Source organism: Mycteria americana, chromosome 20, assembly GCF_035582795.1.
Source record: "Mycteria americana isolate JAX WOST 10 ecotype Jacksonville Zoo and Gardens chromosome 20, USCA_MyAme_1.0, whole genome shotgun sequence".
Classification (NCBI taxonomy): Eukaryota; Metazoa; Chordata; class Aves; order Ciconiiformes; family Ciconiidae; genus Mycteria; species Mycteria americana.
The window spans coordinates 3112078-3136849 of NC_134384.1; the positions used below are offsets into that span (position 1 = coordinate 3112078).

Below are 24772 nucleotides of genomic sequence, written 5' to 3' on the forward strand. Positions count from 1 at the left end.
CATCTGCTGGGCTGAACTGCAAACGCATCTCTGGGGAGGAACTTTGAAGCTCGATAGAAGATGCGTTGAAAGGATCTTTCCCTTGGTTTTTGCTTACAAATTATTTTTCTGCAGAGTTACTCTGCAACACCTTTAGAAGAAGAGTAGAGAAGCAGGTCAGGGAAGTGAAAGCCTGGGACGAGCGGCAGCTTGGGAAACATCTTCCCTGGAGAAGACCAGGGCTCGAAGGGCCCTACGTCCCAGCGCTGCCTCTGCAGCCTGAGCGCGACGCGCGCTCGCTGTGGGACAGCCGGAGCCAGAGCTGCAGGGAGCAGCAGCTCTGGGGTCGCTGCTGCCTGAGCCCCCTCGCTGTGCCCTCGTTACCGCGGCGTGGGTGCCCGCGGGGTGCGCGTCCGTGGGACGCGCGCGCTGGTGCTGGGCTCCGCTCTCCCCAGCCACGACTGGGACCCAGCCCGGGGCAGACCCCCAGCCCGTCCCAGAGCGGGTCCGGCCGCAGCCCGGGGAATACCGCAGCAGCGCGTTTGGGTCTCTGCCTCCTCTCGGAGGCAGCTCCTATTTCTGTCTGTCTGTCTCCCTTTTCTAGGAGTTTTGTTTTTGCAGGCAGGGAGGGTGGGCGGGGGGAGAGCCGCTGTTATAGAACATCCTGTGCAAGCGTGGGGAGCCATAAAAGGCTTAAGTATGGGTCTGGTAATGCAGCGTGTACGCACGCACGCGCATCCCCGGCTGCCGGCACCGAGGAAAAGACCAGATGGGGAAACACTCTCCCTCTTAATTGTCCTACATCTCTGGGAGGGTGAAGATTAGGGCTGCTGGATTTATGCTGATTTTTTTTTTTTTTTTACCCTCCCCTCGCATCCCTCCCACGCAGCCCGCCCAGCTCCGGCTGCTCCCGTCGCCACTTGCGTCCCCCTCGCCGGCGCTGCGGGGTGCAGGGAGGGACGGAGGGAGCCGGGGAGGAGGGGATGCTCTGCGGGCACCGGGGATTTGGGTGCTCAAGTTGAAGAGGGTCTCTAGCAGAGAGCCATGCTCCACCTGGACTTGGCACGGCTTCCCGGGAGCTGTGAGTACATCCGTGCTTTCCGAGCTCTCCTGGCAGGAGGGAGGGAGTTTCTCACTGGAGGTCAGTGGGTTATTGGGGGGGATGCTTTGGATCCCAGTGTCAGGCCAGGCTTTTAATGAGCAACCAGAAACAAAGCTTTGAGTTTGTTTCTCCCCCAAAAAGTGGGTTAAGGAGGATGTTTTTTCCCTTGCTCCCCCCTGCCCTAGTCCCCAAATCCCATCTTTTCAGCCTCTCTCCCAGACCAGGCCCTGGGAACCGGCAGCGATGGGTGTGTGTGCCGAGCTACCCCCAGCTGAGATCTGGCCCAAGCTCTTTACATTCCCTCTGGAGAGATGCAGCCTAAATACAGAGGAAAAAGAGCTTTATAAATGTAACCAGTGAGGCTGCAGGGCTTGAGAAAGACCCTCTGTATTTGACCCGTGCAGAAGAGAAGCTGTTTGTGCGGAGAGCAGAGGCAGCTTCGGGGGCAAGGGGAGGAGATGCGGGATGCTGCTGGGAGTTGGAATGGAGAAGGGGTACCCTTCGGTCTCGCAGGTGGGTTACCTTTTCTCGTGATGAAATTATAACTCTCTCGCTTGAGATAAACTGCAATGTGAATAAATCTTACCTTGTTCTGCCGATTCTTCAGCCCACCCAGGAAAAAAGGATGGTCTGGGCTCTTTCCCTGTACTAACGAGTGCCAAAAAACGAACCCTCTTTTCTGCCTGTCCCGTAGCCTGCTAGAGCTGCTGGCATCCTTCTGATGCACGACGGCTGTGCTGTTGGTTGTGGAATATTTCCTTCCACGACCTCTCTGCCTTCCTCCTATTAGCAACCTCAGGAAATTGCATTTGGCGTGATGAGGCTGGAAATGATCTCAAGGGACTGGTAATGGGGGGAAGGGGTGAAGCTGGGGAGGGGGGCGGATCGGTCACAGCCTGCTGTCTTCGTGTTCAAACCGCACCTATGTATGTCTGCAAAGAGAGATGCTCAGGAACAGGAGGAATGTAACGAGCTACTTGTGAGTGCTGCCGTGCTTTTTCTTTGCTTGGTACAATTCATTCTCTTACAATTGCAATGCTTTTCCTCTTTCCTTATAACTAAACAGTCTCTTTTGCCAGCTGGGTAATTTGCAGAGAAAGGCAGGGAACTAGTGGATATTTTTGTTGTTATTTTTCTGGGTAGCTGTTACTATGGCAAGGAAACTTGATTCAGTGTGAAGAGAGGTCAGAAATACCAGACTGAAAATTTCATGCATGTTCTGTTTAAAGCCTCAGCTGCCAGGGTTTGAGCAAGGGAGAAGTAAAGGCACCAGAGTCCCCAGTTTTCAAAGGCTTTTTTAAAGCCTTTTCTGCTTAAAAGTTGGAGTTCAAAACCTAGACTTGGTATTACATGACCTTGCGGGCTAGGACTGTATAATAGTCAAAGCTTATAGAAAGGCTGTCTATATCTTCTTCTGAGTGTCCCCAAGAAATGAGAGCGAGTGTCCCCAAGAAATCTGGGACGGGAGCTCAGGCTTCTGTGCCGGGGATGTTACAAAGGTGCCAGACTTTTCCAAAGACCCTGATCCCACTAAGAACCTTGAATAAGTGGTGGGGGTTTGAAGAGAGCCGTGTCTGTGGGGGTGCTGAGCACTCTGGGCTGTGGTACGAAGGTGTTTTGGGGTGCTGGGCTCCTCTGAAAATCTGTTCTTCATTGGGTGGCAGAGAAGTGAGCCTTCTCCCTGGAGGAGGAGGGATTTATGGGTCCCTTCTGGGTGCTGAGCAGGGGAAATGTGGACATAGAGCTGCCTGGAAAAATCTGCCTCCATGGACGTTGTTTCTTGTTGGCTGTGTCTTTGCTGAAATAAGGATGCTTTTTTTTTAGTTTTTATTTTACAGCAAAGGTTGGTACCTGAACCCACAGGGACGGGGCCTCTTCAGGCTGTGCTAGTGTTTATCTGACAGTGCAAAGGGTGGTCACACCGTGACCTTTATGTGCTTCTAGGAGGAAAAGCAGCTCGCTTCACTTACAGCGATTAATGGGGAAGTTTAGGTGCTGCTCCCGCATCTGAAACTTTTCGATTTGTTATTTGAGATGCGCTGTATCCTGCTAACTTCCAGCGTAGGTGAAAACAGCATAAAGAAAATTATCACCGTGTTTACCCTCCTTTCTCATCACTTGCTGGTTTTTGTTTTGACAAAGTCTCTTCTCCCAGGTAACAAGTGATAGGACGAGAGGAAATGGCCTCAAGTTGCGCCAGGGGAGGTTTAGACTGGATATTAGGAAATTTTACTTCATTGAAAGGGTTATCAAGGATTGGAACAGGCTGCCCAGGGAAGGGGTTGAGTCCCCATCCCTGGAGGTATTTAAAGGACGTTTGGATGAGGTGCGTAGGGACATGGTGTAGTGGTGGGCTGGGCAGTGTTAGGTTTACGGTTGGACTCCATGATCTTAAAGGTCTTTTCCAACCTAAACGATTCTGTGAAAATCCCTGATTCTAGCAATATGGGATGTTTCTGTGATATCAAGCGGCTGCAGCTGCAGGTGGTTACCTTTGGGTTTTTGAGGAGGGGCAGATGTGGGGTCCCTACCTGCCCCGTTCCCAGCTGACCTGGGAGCAAGCGGCTTCCCTGCATGGGTGCACTGAGCACCCAGCCCTGGGGAGAGCGGGTACGAAGGTCCCAGGAGAGCCTGCCTGCGCCAAGTGTGCTTGGGCCTTGACGCAGCACCCCGGGCATCCCGTACCTGGCACCTTCTCCGTCTGCGCCCCTCGGAGCAGGCGAGCGGTGTCGAGTGGTCTGGCGTCAGCTGGGAGCAGAAGAGCTGAGCCGCGGGGGACTGACGCTTCCCAGGGGCTGGTCCCTGCTCCAAACTGTGTGTTGGATCCTGTGCCTGGAGCAGCACCGGGAAAGCACCCGAGTGTTGCCGTAACCTGGAATTGCAGCGGGAAGAGAGTCGGGAGCGGGCAGGCAGGGGAGAGCTGGGCTGTGCCTGACACCCCTCCTTGGCAGCGGGTGAAATTCCTGAGGATCTCCACTCCGTGTCCCCCCTCCTGGCCTTGTACTGTTCCTCGGCACAGAAACGGGTTCCCTGCACTGAATCATCTCCTTTTAGCTGTCTTCATCGAGTCTGTGCTGTGTCATCTCTCCCTGCTCTTTTATTTAATAGAGTGCAGGCAGCCGAGGCAGAGCTGAAAGGAAGCTGCTGGCTCCTGCCTGGTGCTGAGGAGCAGGGGCTGTGATTTCTTCTCGGTGTTTGTGTGCTATTGCCAGTGTATTGTTGCCCCTGTTCCTGCCTCTCCTGTGATGCCTGTCCCCAGAGCAGAGGGAATCTTTACCCCTCTGGCTAGCGATGCTGGCTGGATGTCAGGCTGTTTGCAGCTCAGCTTTGCAGCCCCTTTTCTCGTGTTGGCTGGCACACGGCAGGACTGCCCCGTGCTTATCTGGCATGACATTTGGTGAGTACAAGAGGTTTTTCTCTGAAAGGAGTAGTTTCTTTAATAGGCTTCTCTATCAGGCCGACGGCTGTCTGCGTCTCTGTTTTAACCTGCTCCTGGTGACAGCAAGGAACGTGTGGGTGTTTGGCAGGTGGGAGATGATACGGGGAGCGGGGGTGTTCTGGGAGCACAGCTCCCCATGGGGCTGTGACGGGCGTCCCGGGTCTGACCCGTCCCCAGATCCGGTGATGGAAATCTGTGGTCACGCTACTGAAGTCAGCAGAGCTGAGGGTCAGCTGGATATGGCTCAAGTGAACTTGTGATGGGATGCCAGGAAGAAGCATGGTTGTCTCCTGGATCTTTGCGGTGTCCCTGAAACGACCGCTGTTCCTGAAGGGAGGGCTGGAGCGGGCGATGCTCTGTGGCACGGCAGTGATCTGCTGCTGGGGCTGCAGAAGTGCTGGAGGCTTTTCAGAGCAAGTTGGACAAACGTGGTACAGGATCAGTTCGTAGTGAGTTGTATCTGCCTCGGGCTGGGTGAGTATTAGGGGTCTCTTTCTGTTCCTAGCCCTGAGTCCCTCCCTGGAGGGAGCGTGGCTGGGGGTGTGTACAGCGATGTCTTGGGGGTGGATACCCTCAGCATGAGCATTAAAAATAGAAGATTTGGGAGTGGAAGATCTTAGGGACTTTTCATCTTCTGGGCCTTTTTGCATTTCCTTCAATATGGAGAGGTGTCAATAGGAGCCCTTTTCACTCTATGCTCATGCAGTGGCGTTGCAATGCGATATTTAGGGTAGTGCATCAGGCGAAAGAACACCCTGATGGCCGGAGGCTGGAGATCCCTGCTCCAGCTGGGCCGTGCGCTGGCCCTCCGCAGCTGAGGGACTTTCAAACCTCGAGCAGCAAAACTTCTAAATCCTGGAGAGAGGGGAGATAGGAAGGAAAGCGAAAGCAGCCGCGCTCAGCAGCACCAAGCTCTCCCTTGTTCAGCCTGGCTGTCACTTTAATACCCGCCAGCATATCTCTTTTATAAATTACAAAACATTGCAGGTAATAAATGCCACTAAACCAGGAGCTCTCTAAAACAAGCCTGATGAAACCTGCGGGGTGAGGAATGGCCTCTCCTTGGAGGGAGCATCTGAGCACAGGGAGCTTGGTCCCGTGCACCGAGAGGTTCCCCTCTCCCACCCGAGCCCTGTCCCGCTCTCGGTGGGTGCTGCAGGGCTCCCCGTGCCCAGCCATGCTCCATAGCCACTTGGCAAAGACCCTGGAGGGGTGTGTGGGTGCTGTGCTGCTCCCTGAGCTCTTAAAGCAGGGATTTCTGTCCTGCAAGGGTAAGGGCTGGGCCCCGGAGGGGGCTCAGCACCGTGCCTGCCATCTCCTCTGACAGAAAAGCAATTACCATTCATTTTGATTTTAATGTAGCCATTTAAGAAAAAAAAGTTAATGCTCCCAATTTGTTTGGTATAATTAAGTGATAATTCCCTCTGCCTGGGAGGAGAACATGGCTGCAGCGCACGGGGGTGTTCGGTCAGCACATTTTGACAGCTCCCAGCTCCTACGGCACAGCGCTGGCACGGCTTTCTAGCGAGATTCAGGTGATGCTGGAGAGATGGAGACAAAGCGTGTGGGTACGGTGTTTCAGACTGACCTTGATTTTTCTTTGAAGAGCGTGAAAGAGAAGAATAGCAAATTACGTGTATGCCAAGGGAGCTGAACTCGGGCAGAGCTTTGCATTGCTGCTGAGGGTGGTGGCTCTCTGGATCTGCTGGTCCCTGCTGTCTGGGACCACAGCTGGGCTGAATTTGCAGGTCTCTGCTCTGCCTGTCCTCATGAAGGACCTGCCCAGCACTCCACAGAAATACTCAGCCATCTCCATGTGCTGGTATTTAAAGGACGTTTGGATGAGGTGCTGAGGGACATGGTGTAGTGGTGGGCTGGGCAGTGTTAGGTTTACGGTTGGACTCGATGATCTCAAAGGTCTTTTCCAACCTATACGATTCTGTGATTCTGTATGTTGAAAAATAATTTTTAGGCAATTTTAGACAACTATGCTTGAGCGTTGGATAACCTTAATGACAGCAGAGAAACTGTCTGGCACCAGCCGTGAGGTTCTGCTTCTGTCAGACATTTGAGTGATGCTGATTGTGTCTCATCCCAGGACTGCACTTTATAGTTGAAGAAATTGAGGCACAGGGCAGAAAAATGACTTTTTGGAGGTCAGGATGCAATTCTGTCACGCTGCTGGAAATAGGAGCTGGCTCTGCTTTTCTAATTTGCTGGACCGTGCTGAATTTGTCCATGGCAATGCATGAAAATTCACCTGGAAAGAAAATAAATTATTCATGAAAGCAATAGTCCAGAGCTGCTTAAACTGCCAAGGCAAAAATCCCGGAGCTGATCCAGTTGCAGGCAGTGATGCACATCAGATGACAAGGGACTGAAGGGAGGGGAGAAGGGCAGCGGGTGATCTAGCCTGTTGTTTGCCCCTTTCTCCTCAGCTGCTGCAAAGATGCAAAGCGTGGCTTGACTTGCTGCTGCTTTTTATTGTTGCTTTGTGTTCCTTTGTACTGCGGCCCCCACGGTGCCGGGGATGTGCGCATGTGCCCGCACTGGGTCCTGCTGCTGGAGGGTTACAGCCCAAGGAGTGTTTATGGGTTTATTCACCACGTTCTTTATGCAATAAATGATGTTTAGCTGACTACTGAAATTTATTTGGGAGAATAAGTTAAAATAAACAGCCCTGCTGGGATTGATTAGTTTTCATGCCAGCTCAGACTTGTACGTGAATTAATTTTGAGGGATCTCAGTGCAGTTGTCCGAGACCTGTTTCACTGATGCTGTTCCACACCCTCCTCTAATTCACACTTTCAGAGGAGATGTAGGAACTAACACGACTGTGGAAACTGAGCTCCCCTTCAGATGGGCCCTGCAGGCTTCGGTCCTGGCAGGCTGAGCCCCGAGGCAGAGATGAGGAGTTTCTGGGGATGCTGCGTTGTACCTGCCCGGGATAACAGCAAACCCCCTGGCCCTGCCTGTGGTCCGAGGGCCACCTCTGTCTCCCTGCTTACCTGATGAACGCAACGGGCATGAATTTATAGGAGAGATACGTGGCATCCCCAGCGTGCTACACGCGGGATGAGTCTGGGGTACAGTACCAACAGCCCGTCTGCCCCTGCCCTGCATGCAGCCTGGTGCACCCCGGGGCTTCTCCCCTTCCAGGGGGATCCACATCATTGCTCCATGCTGTGGTCCCCAGAAAGCATCAGGACACCCAGCCGGATCATCCGAAGTGACGGGTGATGAAAGGCGGCTGTGGGTGGCTGTTGCTAAGCTACAGGCTCTGTCTGCTCCGGCTGCCAGAGGGCTCAGAGCTGAAGCTATGGTCAGACCTGGGCAGTAAGTGCTGCGGCAGGGCAAGGCAGTGGGGTGCGGGGTGGAGATGACCCGTTCCTGGCTCAGGGAGTTTTGCAGAGCCTACTCGTTTACTCTCTGCTCCAGATGAAGCAGCAGGAAACGAGTCTGGTTCTCCTTTTTGGGAGAAGGGAGTCCATCCCCTTAAGAAATCCAAGGACCGTAAGTGTCGGTTGCTTTATTTGTGCTTAGGTATCTTAGGTAGGAGAGAGCAAGCTGGCTCTTTGCATCCCACCCACATCCACGCTGCCGCATCAGAAGAAAAAATAACCCCAAGCAGCAGACGGGCTGAGGCCCCGGCCCTGGGCTGGGTGTCAGCCAGGAGGCAGAGAAAGTGGGTCCAGGAGTGAACCTGTGCTCCAGGGACTTTCAAACTGTGGTCCCCAGGAAAGCAGAGCCAGCCAGCCCTGCTCCGCTGCCAGGGAAGCTCTTTTCAGGGTACCAGCGGGACCTCGGCATCCATGGGGAAAAGTCGCAGGAGTCTGTGCGTGGGGAGAAGAGGGAACGACGCTGTCCTAGACCAGAGCAGTATGGAGTACTCGGCCAGGAATATGCCGCCTTTGGGTTTTTTTGGCAACTGCTTGCTCTACCCTGCAGTCCTGTCGCCAGATGTGCGTGCAGGCAGCGTGTGCTGGGCGAGGCTGCTGCGTCTGCAAGGGTAAAGATAAATCTTACCGTGTTTTAAGGGCAACTGTTAAACAACCCCAGTTACACAATGAAGGCGGAGATGCTCAGTGCAAAACGCACCTTATTCCATGCTGGGCGAGTGAGCAAGCTGCTGCCTTTGTTCCTTTCCGTTTGTCCTCTTTCTGTCCTCCTGCACTAATTAATCTCATCTGCATGCTTAACGGCCATTCTGAGAGAGGAGACGAGAAAAAGGCCGTGGGTTTCCAGTGAGAGCTCGTGCCTCTCCTCCCTGGCTGCTCTCTGGATCCCTTTCAGCTCGGTGGTCCAGCCCCTGGGTCAGGGCTGGCGGGGTGAGTGCTGGCTTTCATCTTTCCCAGCCGAGGGCTGCTGGAGCGGGTCCTGCCCAGGATCTGCAGGAGGACGTACACAGGGGTCAGGAAGAGTAATCAGGTCGGAGAAGGAGGACGCAAGGAAAAGTTCCCCAGCAGGCAGGAAAACAGCCAGGGAAGTGAGCAGACGGCTTGCAGCCTCCTCAGCTTGAATGTCACTTGGGGGTGGGGATGCTCAGGAAACAGGATAACAAACTGACTCCAACCTCTCTTGCTTTTTTTTTCCCCCCCTCTCTTTTGTTTTGTTTTATTTTTAGGATTGGTCTCTGCACGAGGCAGATGTGGAGCTGCAGGATTAATGGAGGTGCAATGAAAGGTACCGGTTGCTGCTGCTCTGTGTCGGGGGGTGGCAGAGGGGACTGGTGGCTGCGGGAGGCTGCCGGATGGGATGCTCCCATCCCTGCTCTGCTCCTGGCTGCCTGCAGCTCTGCCAGGGGGAGGACGGTGGTTGCACTTCGTGTTTCTCGCTTGTTTTTCCCTGGCACTTCTCTGCTCTGTCTTGCAGCGTAGCCAGCCCCCTCCCGCGGGCAGGGACCGATGCTGCCTCGCCCCGCCAGCCACCATGGAGCTAGCTAATACCAAAGACTTCCAGTGGAAAACCCTCGCCCCGCTCCCGAGCCGCAGGGTCTACTCGACCCTGGTGGAAGCCGGCGGGCAGGTCTTTGCCATCGGGGGCTGCGATGATAACGGCATCCCCATGGACTGCTTCGAGGTCTACTCCCCCGAGGCTGACCAGTGGACCTCGCTGCCCCCCATGCCCACGGCCCGGGCGGGGGTGGCCGTGGCCACCTTGGGCAAGCGGATCATGGTGATAGGAGGGGTCGGGGTGAATCAGATGCCGCTGAAGATAGTGGAGATGTACAACATAGATGAGGGCAAGTGGAAGAAGAGGAACTCGCTGAGAGAGGCAGCCATGGGCATCTCGGTGACGGCAAAAGGCAAGGAGGGTTCAATTCTTGCTGTGTCCTTCCAGGGCAGGGAGGGATGCCTGCGGGGCGGTGGGATGGGGAGGGTTAGCATCGGTTGATGCATCAGGCACAAAAGCTTTCTGGGCAATGGCACAGGGTTACGTTGTTCTCCAAAGGCTTTTCTGTGCTTCTAGAAGTTGAGCCCCGTGTATTTGTCATATCCCAACCTGCTAAAAGATCTGTAGGTGGCCAAAACCAGATAAACCCGGGGGTTGGTCTGTATTGTCAGCCCTGGAGCCACGAGGGCCATGGCTGTGCTGGTACCCGGGGGTATTTCGGACAGATCCAAGCTCCAGGGTCTCAAATCAAACTTCTCCAGGGTTTTGTAGCAAATTCTGGTCCTCGTGTGCTGCAGATGCTCAAAAAATAGGAATGGTGCTGCTGGGTGAGCGTAGGACCTGAGGTGAAGGTCTCAGAGCCACCGAATAGCTTTGGTTTGAAGAGACATCTCTGGTCCAAACCCAGAACCAGCCAGGAGAGAGTCGGCTTCATCGTCATGGGCTCAAATCATTGTACAAGGAGGGGAAGCTGCTGGCCTCCCATGTAGCTCCCCTCCGAAAGCTTAACCATTGCCTTAAATGGGGTTTGTTAAATGCCTGTGAGGCTCTGCCTTATCAGCCCATCTCATTTTTTAGTTTCTAAGCAAAGATGTGGAGCATTGATTTCCTTTAGCATGCTCTGCCGTGCTTTGAAGAGCCTGGGGCTGGGAGTTGTGTTCCCAAGCAGCGTGCCTGAGGTCAGCCAGCTTCCCGCCGTGCCTGGGATTACGAATTTAATCTCCAGGCAGCTTCTTTGAAAGCTGTTTCGTTTGTTTGCTTAAGTGGGTTTAAAAGCTACCATCAAGGAATGTTTAAAAATAATGTTTACCATCTTGGAGATGATTTTCTCTCGGAGTATAAGCTTGCCTGAGTGATACAGCAGGGTCAATTTGGTGTGAGAGGCCAGGAACAGAAATAGCTGCCCAAATCCTTGCAGCGTGCAGGCTGGTCTCTGCTTTTTCAGCTGCCTTGTAGGGCTGCCCACGAGGGCAAGGCTGCTGTCGCTGCCCTCCTGAATCTTGTCTGTGGAGTGAAGCGCTTATTGAAGGAGATAACGCGGGTGCTGTGCAGGTAGGATTTTGTTTTGGAGAGCCAGGTTTGCCATCAGCCAGAGATGGATATAGCTGATAGAGATTTGGCGAGGAACAAGTAGCCTCAGTGCCTTGTCTTGGCTCTGAGCCCTCCGGTCCAGGTCGCAGAGCTGTGCCAGACCTCGGGGGGGCAAAGCAGGAGCTGAGCCGAGGAGCAGGAGCCCCTGAATGGGGGAGCGGGGCTGGGGGAAGAGCATCGGCGTTGCTGCGGGGACCGGGAGGTTGCTGCATTCCCCTCTGCCCCGGGGATGGGAGCCTGGGACACGCACAGGGACTCGGGTAGGAGTGAACGGTTCTGGTCCGCATCGTATGATGGCACGTGCGTTTTTGCAGGGGGGTATTTCTGATGCTTTCCTATAATAATTTTGTGCGGGATTGTTTTGCTTCTCGGCCCTGTCCAGACTACAGAGTCTATGCGGCTGGTGGGATGGGATCTGACCTGCGGCCGCACAACTACCTGCAGCACTATGACATGCTCAAGGACATCTGGGTGTCGCTGGCGGCCATGCCCACACCCAGGTACGCTGCCACATCCTTCCTGCGAGGCACCAAGATCTACGTGCTGGGTAAGAAGCAGTCCTGCCTCCTCCTCCTCCTCCTCGGGCAGCAGCTCCTTTGATCTGAGCACTGAGAAACCTCCTTGGAAGAGGCTTTTGGGAATGCTCCTCTCCATCCCTGCCTGCTTTCTCATTCAGAGATACCAAGCTTGCAGCTGTAGGTTTTGAGAGGGGCTGGTGTTGGGTTTGGATTCACAGCTCCATAGCAAGCACCCATGAGAGACCCTGCACCCTTGAATGTCCTGGGAGCTCGCAGGTCTTGCAGCAGCTCTGTGCCAGGCGAGTGGCCTCTCCTCTCCCCGGCCCATCTGTGGCTGCTGGCAGCCGAGGGTACAGCTGGTCTTTGCCCGCTCAATTTTGCGGTCCTGCGACTGCGCTAAAAGCCCTTGGATTCAACTAGTGAGTAAAAATACTTCTATGCATTTTCTATCGGCAAAGTACCGTGCCGCTTCACAAAGCTCTGCCTTTGGCAGAGGAAAGACCTGCTGTAGCTGGGAAATGCTGGACCAAGCCTTTTGCAGGGGACGATTTTCATTAGTTTTGCTTTACAGAAAGGGAAACTAAGGCAGAGAAATGTTGCTGTTAGCTCGTGGCCAAATCAGGATCAAAATCCAGGAGTCCTGATTGCTCAAACCGCCAGACAGCCCTGGCTTTCTTTAGGGGTTACCAGAAAAGACTCTTTGATCTATTTTGCAGTTTGCTTGCTTCTGGCAAACAGTTTGCGGGCCCAGAAGCGAGCACAGGCTCTGCTTTCAAAGGCACGCTGACCATCTGAGCTGAGAATAGCTGTATTCATCTGCATCTGATGGGTGGAAGAATAATACGCATCTTTGGCGGTGGTAGCAGCAGCTGCTCTGGCTCTCCTGCTCCGTCAGGAGCTCGGCAGCGAGGCCAGGGCTTGCTGGATTGCACTGGAGCTGAACTCATCTGAATTGCAAAGGCGCCCTGAGCCCTGCTCTGCTGTGAATTTGTCTTGATTAAACCGGTGCATGCTAAACACCTTCCGCTGCTAGCGACCCGCTGCTGCTGGCGTGGAGGGAAGCGGAGGATGTGATGAAAAACGAAAGTGTTTTCATGTCATGAACCTGCAGTTAAAGGAGAGGGAGTGCAAGGGTGAGAAGTTACCTGGCTCAGCGGGCCCTCATGCAGATGACTTGAGACCTGGGGACATCATATCAGCTGGCAGCTCACTCTCAGCCTGCCCTGGGAGGCTCCTCTGGTTCCTGCTGCCGTTGGCTTGGTGCTGTGAGCCAAGCTGAGCCTTTTCTTTCCATCTCCCTGCCCCAGGTGGAAGGCAGTCCAAGTACGCTATCAATGCCTTTGAGGTCTTTGACACAGAGACGAGGTCGTGGACCAAGTTTCCCAACATCCCCAACAAAAGAGCCTTCTCCAGCTTCGTGCCCACAGAAGACAAACTCTTCAGTCTCGGGGGCCTGCGGCAGGGACGGCTCTACCGGCAGCCCAAGTTCATGAGGACCGTGGACATGTTTGACATGGAACAAGGTGGGGCTTGTCCCAGCTCTGTCCTTTCCAGAGGAGCAGAGTGGGTGGCACACAAGGCTGTGCTTTGGGGCTTTGCTGTCCTTGCAGAGCGCAGAGATCTCATCTGCTGAGTCCTGGGACTGCTGGTGTCTTGAGCCCAGCCTAGAGAGGAAGGCCAGTAGTCAGGATTAACAACTCAAGGCAGCAGAGGGGAAAACCATGGTCCCGAGGCAGCTGGGTTCAACAGCTCCCTCCTGACGTGGTGGTGAGGAAGCCGACCCCTGTGTCATGGGGTTTTATTACCCCAAGGTGCAGCAGCAAAACTGCACTTCTCCAAGCAAGTAGGCGGTCAGAGAGGCAGATGGCTTCCCAGGAGTGGATGCTCCTGTAATGCCCGGTCTGTCCTGTCCCTCCCAGGTGGCTGGATGAAGATGGAGCGCTCCTTCTACCTGAAGAAAAGGCGAGCAGACTTCGTGGCTGGCTACCTGAAAGGCAGAGTTGTTGTGGCTGGGGGACTAGGTGAGGCACTGGGGATGGCGGTAACGCTTTAAAAGCATATGAGAGTCATGTGTTATCGTTACAGAGGGGAGAGATCCTGGCCCTGGCTGGCCTCAGGGAGCAGGGAAAATGGATGCCATACGGGGATGGGGTCCAGAGCACAGACACTGTCCCAGAGCAGACAAGGGATGCTTGCCGGTGCTTCCCAGGTGACCCAATGCCTCAATCTGTGCTTCCAGGAAACCAGCCAACCGTCCTGGAGTCTGCGGAGGCCTTCCACCCCGAGAAGAACAAGTGGGAGAGCCTTCCCCCCATGCCCACCCCGCGCTGCGCCTGCTCCAGCATCGTGGTCCAGAACTGCCTGCTGGCCGTCGGCGGGGTGAGCCAGGGCCTGAGCAGTGCCATGGAGGCCCTCTGCCTCTCCGATTCCTAGCTGGCTCCTGCCCGGCGGAGGACCCTGCCCCTCCGGCAGCGGTGGTGGTGGTGGTGGTGGTGGTGGGCAGCTCCCGGCAGCGCTGAGGCTGGGTGAGCAGCACCCGAGCTGCCCTGGGAGCCTGGCAGCTCGGCTCTGCCTGCCGGCAGCTAAACCCAGCCTTGCTCTGGAGCCGTGGCCGGCAGGAGCCTGCAGCCAGGGTTGCTGTTCCTCTCCCTCCCGGGCGTTGCTGTTCCAGCCCCACGGAGGGAAGGAGCGCTTTGACCAGGGGTCCCCTCCAGCTGTCTTCAGAGCTCTACGGGGAAACCCAGATGAAGGAACTGCTCGCAGCGCTGGTGTGCCATGTCTCCTGCCAGCAGAAAGGACGCTGGAGATCAGGACTTGGGTGAGCATCTCCCTGCTGCCATCCTGACCCAAGGCGACAGGTTCGGAGGCGTTAGGAGTATCCAGACAGGTCGGTGGCGGTTCAGGGAGAACAGATGTGATGTTGCCCTCTTCAAGCACCCTGGAATCTATGCGTGCTTCCCTGCACAGATCCCCTGGGCTTGCAACAAGGGAAACTCCTAACCTGCAGCCACATCCAGGGGATCGTTCTTTTGCCTTCATAGCAAGGCTTTTCCTGCAAACCTGTAGCATTTGACTGTCACTTTGCCAGGAGCTGGAGCAAGGGGCTGCCAATGCTCCTGGGAGGGATGAATGCCCAAGGGACTGTTTTGGCTAGAGGGAAGACCTTACTTTTGGCACAGGACTAGCACAGATACTGTCTTTGCTGGGTTTCACACAGAGATGGCCTCAACCTACAATGTTCCAACTCCATTTTTAGCTCCTTTAATGATTCGGGATCTTTTGTTCAGCCCTGGGAGAAAGAAGCAAAACTGGGCCCTGGCTCTGCTTCTGAGTGCTCTCACCCCCAGGGCCGGGTTGTGGCTTTGGCGATGGCTTTGGCAGCAAAGCCAGAAGACCCCGGCCATCGCCTCCTCTTTGGTTTCATTCTTCCCGGGCAGTTTGCGGGAGGGCTGTCCGAACCGTCGGGTTACAATTCTAGCTTGTAGCAGTTGCACCATTAAAAGCTGTCTTCGGAGAAGCCTGGTCTGCGCTAAGGGGCTGCGTCAGGGCTGTGAGTGTATGAAAAGGTGGGACCCAGACCGAAAAGGGGGAGAGGGGGCACAGCGCAGGCAGCCGGGGCTGGGGTCGGTGATGTGCCCCGTGCCTTGGCCGCTGCCCCATCGCTCGCTCCTTTCCAAGGTGCCCCATTCCGCCCTTAAAGCGGTTCCCGGGCTGTGGCAGGGGGGGTTCCCGGTGGCGGTCCCTCCGTGCTGCGCAGGAGGGTGCGGGGGCAGCTGCGGGGCTCCGCCGGGGCCGGACCCGCTCCCGCCGGGACCGGACTCGCTCCCGCCGCGGCGGAGCACCGAGGACACCGTGCGGCGGCCGCGGCAACGGCAGGGGCGGCCGGGGGCCGGGGCTCGCTGCCGGCCGCTCGCCGGGGCTGCCCCGGCCCTGAGCTGCGCTCCCCGGGCGAGCCGGAGGGCAGGGACCGGCCCCACCGCCTGCACCCCCCGAGGCCCGCTGCTCCGGGCCGCCTCCTGCCGCTCCCGCGGGCCGCGGGGGCCGTTCCTCTCCGCCGGTTTTCGTTAGGAAGCGGCGAGGCGTGTGGCTCCTTTTGAAGTGCAGCCCTGCCAGCTCCAGGTCCCCTCTCTCTGATCTCAAAGTGCCGCCTCGCTCAGATGAAAGGGGAGAAGCACCGGCTCCGCAGCTAACAACCTGCTCGCTAATTATTGACATCCCACCTGCTTGTCTCTGGCTGCGTGCATTGGCGTAGCAGGGTCTGTCCCCATCCCCTGTCATGTTCCCATCTGTGGTTCTGAGGCTTTGTTCGTTTAGGCACCGTGTTTTGGAAGGTTGGATAAATGCAAACATCGCACTGCAGAAAGGAGCTCTACCCCTGACGCAGGCGTGCCGCTCCGGCCGGGGCGGAGGAGCTGCCCGCAGCAATGCTGGGTTGTGCTGCAGGCCCCTGGTGAGGAGCACGGAGCCCAGCTGAGACCATCTGGACATAGCGCACTTGGGGAGGGCTCCAGGGTGAGATCTGCTGGGGGGTGACGCTGCAGGGAATGGTGAGCGGGACCCCGGGGCCAGGCATTTCTGTCTAACGGCATCCCTGGATGATTAAAGGTCTGCTGGGTCTAGCGGAGCTGAGGGAAGGTGCTACGAGCACCCCTCTCTGCGTGTGCTGCCCTGGGGGTGCTGCCTCCTGACCCCAGAGGGCTAATTAGTAAAACATCCCTTTGAACTGTAAAAATTGGAGGAGGATGGAGGAGGCTTGGAGGCAGAGAGGGAGCCTTCTACTCTTCTAGAACAAACCCCATGTCTCCTGGCACAGCAGATCCCCATTTCAGCTGCCTCTGCACAGCCGAGAGTCTCTGGCTATTAATGAAGTGGTTTCCTTTGTCCTTAAGGAACCTTTCCCACACACAGCACAGCCTGATGCTCCTCTGCTCTTGCTTTCTCATTAGCCCTGAGCCCTGTTCATTGCAGCAAGGCCGCGCCGGTCGAGGCTTGGGGTTCGGTGCTGCTGCGCTGGCTTTGTTAAGCTGGAGCAAGGGGAGGAGGAATCCGTTCCCTTTGTCTGGCTGCAGCACAGCTGGGGGTGATCCTTTGCTTTCTCCCTCCAGAAAGGCTGAAGAGAGTGACAGACAAAGCAGCGTCATGGGAATAAACCCGTTTTAGGACTTAATGAAGAGATGTCAGGGACTGGGGACAAGGCTGGGGGGAGATAGTCAGGAATCGAAGCTGGGGATGCGCCGAGCATTTAGAGAGGGAGAGAAAGAGGAGCCCTCTGAGTTGCAGCATAGAGAGAAGCAGGGTCTGAGTCAGCTGCCTTTGTAGTGAAACCCAAGCTCTCATCACCGAACAGGATCCCTGGCGTGTCCCCAGAGCCGCTGTGTCCCCAGCCAGCGGCAGGTCGCTCTGTGGCGCGGGGTGCTCCTGGCTGGGGGTGCTTTTCCCCATGGTGGTGCTATGCAGAGCTAGGTTTTTACAAGAACTTGAAACCTAGATGTCATTTGGACTTTTCCAGGTGTAGTTCCCACCCTGAGCAGTTCTCCCAGGAGTTTGTTTCCATGACTATCCCGAGTTCAGGGGCTGGGGGGCTTCCCAAGCAGCCGTGAGCTCTCACCGTGACCCCCAGCGCGCTCTGCAGCCACCTCCCCCTCTGTCTGCTGGCTTCTCCCCAAAATCTGCCATGACAGGCAGCTGCCGAGACTTCAGACACTTCCAGCACGCCTCCGCTGCACGATGCTTCCAGATAACACCCACTCGGAGACCTCTGTACCTGAAGAATTGAAGCACTTTCCCTAGTAATAATGTCGTTTGCTTTTTACCAGCAGATCATAAATGGCTTAGCAAACACAGAGAGGTAACCAGGCAGCAGGAAGGTGAGAAGAGTTGTACTCATAATTATGTGGTCAGTGGCAAAAGCTAGGATTAGAGGGTAGGTCTGATCTGTCCCTGTGCTGGGCTCTGCTTGTGGGAGCCCACCAGCTTGGTACGGCCCCTCGGATTTGGCTTTTGGTGGCTGGAGTTCAGCCTGGTCCCTGGTGTGGCTAAGGGGCCTCCTGGGCTCTGCCGGTGCCTGGCCCCCGCTGAAAGAACCTGGCTGTGTTTTCAAACTAATCTTTAATTATTTCAAGAAAAGTTTTCAAACTTTTAAGCATGCTTTTGAGCTGTTCTGCTGGGTGGCAGAGCAGCCCATGCTCAGATGGCAGAGCAGCTCAAGATGGGGCTGGAGGAGCTCTGCTAATTAATCATGGAATAAGAGATTTAATGCAACTGCTCCAGAGGCCAGGGAAAATCAACCCGTAATTCAAAACACTAAGTATGTTACAGCCTCTTGCCCTGAACAGGCTATTGGAGTGTCCACCCCAGATGTGCATGGATGCAGTGTGAATGACCCTGAGCAAAAGCGACCTAATTGCAGGGACGCAGAGGTAGGTAAGCATGCATCCCATCCGCAGCACTTGCATTGCACCCCAAAAATGGCTCGGTCAATCCCATTCCTGACCCCCCCCCCAACCCCTCCTGGGCTGCCCTGCTGTTGCTGGACTTCTCTGGGGGCTCATCCATGGATCTCCTCTGGACCAAGGGCATCTCTCTCGTGGGGACGATGGGTGCCCAGCAATCAGCAGTGAGCTGTTAGGCAGCCCCAGGTTATTTAAAGTCGCTTCTAGGCTCACCAAAGACTGGAAGGAGATATTGTGGGACTCCAGCAACAGCCACCTTCTTGTCAGCCACCCAGGCTCTGAGAACCAGCAGCCCTTCCCTGGCTCCTCTTGGCTCGTGGGAAATCCCTTCTAGTGGGTTGCGATTCCCTCCAGGAGCAGGGGAAATCCTCCAAGCTTTCCCACTACCTCTACGGGCTCGATGGTGGCATTCACTAGTTCCAGCATGCTGGCAGACATGAGCTGGAGGATTAAGTCTCTCCACTGATGGTTTTCACAACTGCACCTTGAATCCTGTGTTGTTCCTACTGCTGTGGGAAATAGGAGGCTGCAGGAGATAATCTGCTTTTGTTTGAAACAAAAGGGCTGTGCCTGCCCTGCGGGTGATGGAGATGTGACCGTGAGCCAAGGCTGGGGAGCAGGGAGGTGAATCAGGCGCACCCTGACTGTGTGTGTAGGGTTGTTTGTTTTTAAGCGGTGCTGCGCTTGTTTGGGCTGAGCGGTGCTGGACGAGCTCCCATTCTCCTCCCAGTGCTCTGAACGGCAGATGGCATCCATGGGCTGAGCCCAGGCTGGACCAGCACCTCCCAGCAGGCATCCTGCTGCACCCCACAGGGTGCTGGACCATGCTGGTGGGATGGCAGGCTGGCTCCAAAATGCCATTTTGGTTTGTGCAGGGATCCTGGCTAATAGCATAAGGATCCAGCAAATAACTTGATGTGACAAGGATGTTACGCATCTCCTCCAGAATTTTGTTCCCGTGAACAGGCATCGCCTCCGAGTCCAAACGCCTTGCAGCAGCTATGACAGAGCTGAATTCTCCTCTCAGGTCCCCCAGGCAGATAGTCTCTAATGCACGGTGTCAGTCAAGGAAATGTCTGTGTGGTTGAATCCTGCTCTTGCTCCCGCTGCCGCAGCTCCCTGAGCTCTGCAGTGAATCTCTACGGATTAGATAGCTGCAGAGTTTCTTTCCCCAGATGCATGTTGCATATGCTTTTCAGCAGATGACGCTGAGTGCTTCCGTCTTTGAAACTGATACTTGGTGGATCCCGTTGTGCCTGGAAGGACAAGGTAAAGTCTCAGCTGGGAGGCTGAGCCCAACGATCAAACCAGCTCCGTGGAACAGGGTCTTTGATGGGAATTGCCAGCGGTGGCGGGCGAGCTTCGATGGCTGCATGGGGCGGACGGCCGCTTCTCGGGGCGAGGGGTGGTGACAAACCCCTCTCTTCTCTGGAATGGTTTGGCTGTTCAGCCTTAGGCATGGCACGGAGATACCCTCTGCGGCAAGGAGAAGGGGGGGGGGGGTATGTCCGTGTACATACAGATGCACAGAGGGCAAAGTCGCATGGGTTTGTGTATTTGAACGTACAACTTGGTCTGTGCAGACACCCTGCGTTGCCAGCGCACGTGTAAGTTGGCACAGATGTCTGCGGGACCAGGTTCACGTATGGCAGCACGCGGGGCTGTGTGTACGTCCCCCGTGTGAAGGCTGCAGCTGTGCCGTGCTCCTGGGGGACGTGAGCCAACAAAATTGCCGCTGCGGTGAGCAGGTCGGGGAGCCGGCAGCTTGCCGGCTCACCCCACGGGCTGCGCCCACGGCTGGGTTTGTCCCGTGTTACAAGAGCACGTACCTGTCAGCCACTGTCATCTCCAGCAGGTACTGCTGTCTGAGCCACAGCTGTGACAAACAGAGCTGCTTCAAGAGAGCTCAGGGAGGTACCTGCATGAATTCACACGTTGCCCCAGCTCAGTGGGTGACAGACACACGCCAGCTCCTACCACACCATCCTGGGTTGCGTTGTTCCTCCCTGCTCTGTTCCAGAGGAGCTGCTGCCGTGGCTGAGGTGGTTCTTGCTCACACAGAAGAGAGGTTGTGGTCTCGGCTGGCTGCTGCTGCCCTGCTATGTGGGGCAGGGTTTGAAAACAAATTTGAAAACAAATTGTGGTGGTTGTTCTTCAGGGGCAGGGAATTCAATGAACTGTCCACCTCGTCTCACATCGTGAGGGTTACTCCCGTCTGTTGTCTGACATTGAAAACCAATTTAGATGCCAATTCCGTAGCGTATTTAAGGGGCGTGCTTAGACCTCAGCTCAGGAGAAGACCTGCTGATGTCAAAGCGCATTTGCTGAAGCGAGCCTTTAAATTGCTGTAACTGCTGTGGATGGTGGTGCAAAGGGAATCTTTTAGAAATAAAGTAAACAAATATAAAATAACTAGGTTTCAACCCCGCTTTCTTCCCAAAATACATAGTAAATTTGACCTGCCTTGGAGAATTGCTGTCAGCAGCCTCGAGAATGGACCGGCAATTGTCTGCAGTATTTTTATTTTTTTTAGTGTACGTATTAGCTCTCACGGAGCCTTGCATTGAAATAGGATCACATTTCAGTACACCGAGTGCTTTGAACGGTGCATTGTGGCATTCTTTTTTACTGATCTTCAGAAGATCTGTCAGTCAGTTCCTCCTGTCTCTGGGGAGCTGCAAACAGCTACAGGCTGGTCCTTCTGACCCAGCCAGCCCCCAGGTTTCACAGGAGCCCCGCGCCCACCAACCCTCGCGGCAGTCGCAGTCCGTTCTCTGTGCGCCTTCATCTGAAACCCAGCTGAGCTCTTCTAGTTTTCCAGCTACCTAATGGGGCTCAACAAATCCCGGAGCTGGCTGCTGCCGTGTCCTCGCCTGAACTCCCGATACTCGAAGTCGCGTTTGCTGAAAGCCAGGCTTTTCAGTACCAGCGCCGGTGGCTGCTCCGACACGGCAGCACCGAGCCCTCCTGTTGCTGATTGCTGCGCTGGCCCTCCTGCCAAAAAGCATCGCTTCTTATTGTCCCCGAGCAGACTTTGCATAAACAGAAAACTTCCTCAGAACAGCCTCTAACAGATCTGGCTGTGGAGCAGAAATGACTCCTGTACCTTGCCATGGGCCGGTAACACACACAGCAACGCCCCGCTCTGCTCGGCTGGTCCTGGCCGTCGAGGGAAGATGCTCTTTGGGGTCAGTGCTGCCCTTTGGCCATCAGTTGGCCAACCCTTCCCAAAAGGAGACCCGGTGTAGTTTTGCGTGAACGCTGCCGTACAGCTTCAGTGATGAATTTCTCTTTGTCTCGATAGCTGGGAATAGAGCTCCTCCGTGCTGCCAGAGCTGCAGTGGCACTGGGAAACACTAGGACCCCTCTGTCACCGCCGTCCCCGTACACCATGGCTGTATGGGCTGCCCTGGCCCTGTTAGGTCCCCGTTAGGTCCCCAGCCCTGCGGGGACACCAGACACCGAGTTGCAGCTGGGCCAGCACCGGCCCCTCTCGCTGCCAGCAGACAAACCCACTCCATCGGCATCCGCCGGCGCTGTAACGGATATCGAGTCATTACCCTGAAATACAGACGCTTCCTGCCCTGAAAATAAAAGCTCCAGCTTTTTTGTGGGGAGTTTGCTTATTTTTTTTATAAATGCCTCGGCATTTTTGCAGCCCCACGTGCTGCTGCAGGCTGTAACCTTCCCCGCCGCGACCTTCCAGCGCCTGGGAGCGTATCGCGGGGCGTCCTGGGTCATTTGATTTGCACAATCTGTTTGATCTGTGGTAGGGGAACCCTGGGTGAGATGGTATAATAGAAGAGTAACATGTATAATAATGTCTTTTATTTATTATATATCTATAATATTTTCTCTCCTCGGTGGGGGTAACTTGCAATTGCTGGTGTGTGCACCAAACTCCCATTAACCGTGTGTTAGAGCGAGCCGTTGGCGTGTAGGCGAGAGGAGAGCAAAGCCTGGAGAATTCCTCCAAACCCACCAGTATAGGAGAAAATTGCGCATGGGTCCCTGCTCAGCCCTTGCCCCCACTTGTCTGGGGTTTGCTGGTTGTAAGTGAGGGCTTCAGCCATAGGGGTTAACATATATTGTAGTGGTTGAAGTACAGGGCTTGAGTTGGATGGGGGTTTGCCGTTTTGGCTTTTATTCAACAAACTTTTAGATTAAAGTGTAATTCAGACCACTGCACATCTCTCTTATCTATCTGTAGCGATTTCTAAGGTAAATACCGTGCAGCTTGGCTTTACCCAGAGCAGAAGTATGTCCGGAGCGGATGGCTGGCTGAATGGATGGACCGAGTCTGCGGGCTGGCGTAATCCACAGCTGCGGTGGAAGCGGGGTGTAGAGGTGGCCTCTGCTGTAATCATTAGATGTGATAGGCCATAAATTACTTTTCAAAAGGCTCCTATTGGTGCTAATGTGTTTCCCTTCTTCTGCTGATGGATGGGGTACCCAATTGGGAGGATCAGAGCAAAACCAGTTTCCTTAGTGTTTTCAGAGGAGGAATGGGTTTCACACCTGCCTGAGCACTACCCAGCAGCAGGTGAGGAATGCTGCCAGCTTGGAAGACCACTAAGGAGAGGCGATCATTAAACTTTTTTGTTGTCTTTGGCATTTTAATGCCTAGCAGAGCTTTTCCTTTCCCTCTTGGAGGGCTCACTGCTGTAAGCATGTCTTCTGGGGAAAGTTTATTCCCTTACCAGTCCACAAGCAGAGGTGAACGGAGCCTGTTGCCACCGAGCCCGATGGCAGAGCCATAGGTTCTGACCAGGACGTGGATGTTTTTAGCACTGAGGTAATGCCGTAGCATTTATTTTAAAATAAGAAATAAATAAATACAAAGTCAGGAGCCTGCGAGTAAATAGAGCTTCCGTTATGACAAAGCATCAAGTTGATTAGACTTGCTTTGAGCAGGTTTACCTGACATCGAGCCAAATTCCTTGTTGACTTTCATGTTGGTTTTAGCGGACATGCACTGGGGCCTGTGGTACAAAGGGCTGCCGCTGGAGAAACCCTGCTTAGGATTTCTAAGGCTGCAGCTGGGGGAGGCAGGGGGAATTTTAGTGGATTTCCCCACTGCCGAGAAAGCAGTAGCAATACCTTTACAATAGAGGATCCTTATCGGTGGATTCCAGTGAACTTAGATCTGCGTCCCTTGACATTTCCATTAAAATAGGCTTCCTGAGTCAGCCTAGAACAAAAGCATACCTAAGCCTACATATCAGCGACAACACAGAAAATTGCAGAAAAGAATTTATCTGGTAGGAACAGAGAGCGAAGCTACCCAAGGCTCCGCTTCCTTTCATCATGGGGAAAGCCTCTGGAAAGCATGCTTATAAATCAACAGGAGCATTAAACACGTGCTTACAGTTAAAATGCGTGCTCAAGTGCCTTCTTGGACCGGTGGGCTAAACCACGAGCGATCCCACAGCTGTCGATAGCATTACTCTGTGGGCTTGCAGTGTCCGGGAGACACAGACACTTTCATCTTAGTCAAGTGGAATTGCTTTGTTTATTGCAATAAGGTAGGCTTGGACCTTTCCCCTTCAACTCTTCTGCAATCTCTGGGCTGTGCCTGAACAGGATCCTATCTGTTTACTTTGACATTGAAATTACAGCAGTGTAGTTAATCTCATCTACGCCTTGTTTATCTTCCCTATGGGCCTTGCTGGCCACTTGCAGAATGAAACGCAGCTCCTGTTACTGCACAGTAAATAATTCAGTATTGCAACTCCGCTTCAGCACAGTATCTTCTTCAGATGTACTGGTGGGAGATGACGAATTTTAAAATGGGGAGCGAGATTTGCCCATGGGTTACGAAGTGTTCAGCTTGAGGAGAGGTTTGAGGGTGAAAAGGATGCAGGACCAGTCTGAAGCTGCAAGAAATTGTTCATCCCTGACATCTTGTGAGGAACGGAGGTGCCATGTGGCCACTGGCAATAAAAATCAGGAACACTGGCAGTGCAAGATACCTCTGTGTCCTAACTGTATTGAAGCGGTATCTAATATGCAGTCCTGCCAGCACCGGGGCAGATCACTGACAGATGAGCAGGAGTTTGGTGCACGGTTGTCTCTACAACCTGGAGCTTGGTGCGTGGTTGTCTCTACAACCTGATGGTTGGTGCATGGTTGTCTCTATGACCTGATGGTTGGTGCACGGTTGTCTCTATGTCCTGGTGGTTGGTGCACGGTTGTCTCCACGATCTGGAGTTTGGTGCATGTTGTTACAGCTACCCTGCAGGGCGAATGTCCTCAACAGGTCATTTTATAATCTCAGTCCTCTGATACCCAGATTGCAAGACCAGCCAGGGGACTGCAATGCCTGCCTGGGTCTCATCCTGCCACGGAGACATGGCATGGCCATGACATGCTCTCAGCATGATATGCTCTCATGATATGCTGTCATGGGCCATTGCACAGCTCCATCCCATGCCACCTCTGTGTTTGGGGACACAAAGCCTGCAGAGAGGGGCCGGTGCTGGATTAGATCATCCCTCACAGAGGCTCCCGAGCCCCTGCTCTGCCTCACCCTGCCGCGCTGCCCTGAGCTGCTGGAAGTGGTGGGAAAATCCAGGTCTGAGTGCGGGGATGAGTAATGCTCTAACTATCTTTTTCTTCAATCAGTGCGGTGTGTCCTCACACATGCCAGAGCTGGGCAAGAGCTTTTGTTTTGGCTGCTTTGGGAACTAATTGCATTCTTTTAATATCTCAAAACAAAGATTTACCACAGGGGCAAAAAGACCACACGGGAAGGTGCCACAGAGTTAACCAAAAATGTCTGTAAAAAGCTTTTGCGTGG

At 54.5% G+C, this 24772-nt stretch overlaps 1 protein-coding gene across 4 annotated transcripts; it reads left to right on the forward strand.

Moving 5' to 3' along the window:
• The first annotated feature begins 726 nt into the window (after positions 1–726).
• On the forward strand, positions 727–21521 carry KLHDC8A (kelch domain containing 8A). 4 transcript variants are annotated; one of them, XR_012778481.1, is made up of 10 exons: positions 727–1060; positions 9145–9203; positions 9393–9825; positions 11386–11550; positions 12829–13044; positions 13441–13542; positions 13761–14339; positions 17341–19242; positions 19826–21161; positions 21278–21521. XR_012778481.1 is itself a non-coding variant. In XM_075521779.1 (7 exons), exons 3-7 carry the CDS (start codon positions 9450–9452, stop codon positions 13952–13954), a joined length of 1053 nt encoding a protein of 350 aa, XP_075377894.1. In that variant the 5' UTR covers positions 727–1060; positions 9145–9203; positions 9393–9449; the 3' UTR covers positions 13955–15101. The 4 variants fall into 4 exon arrangements, 1 of the variants encoding a protein (XP_075377894.1); XR_012778483.1 differs by having other exon boundaries at positions 19829–21161; XR_012778480.1 differs by having other exon boundaries at positions 17341–21161.
• The last annotated feature ends 3251 nt before the right edge of the window (positions 21522–24772 follow it).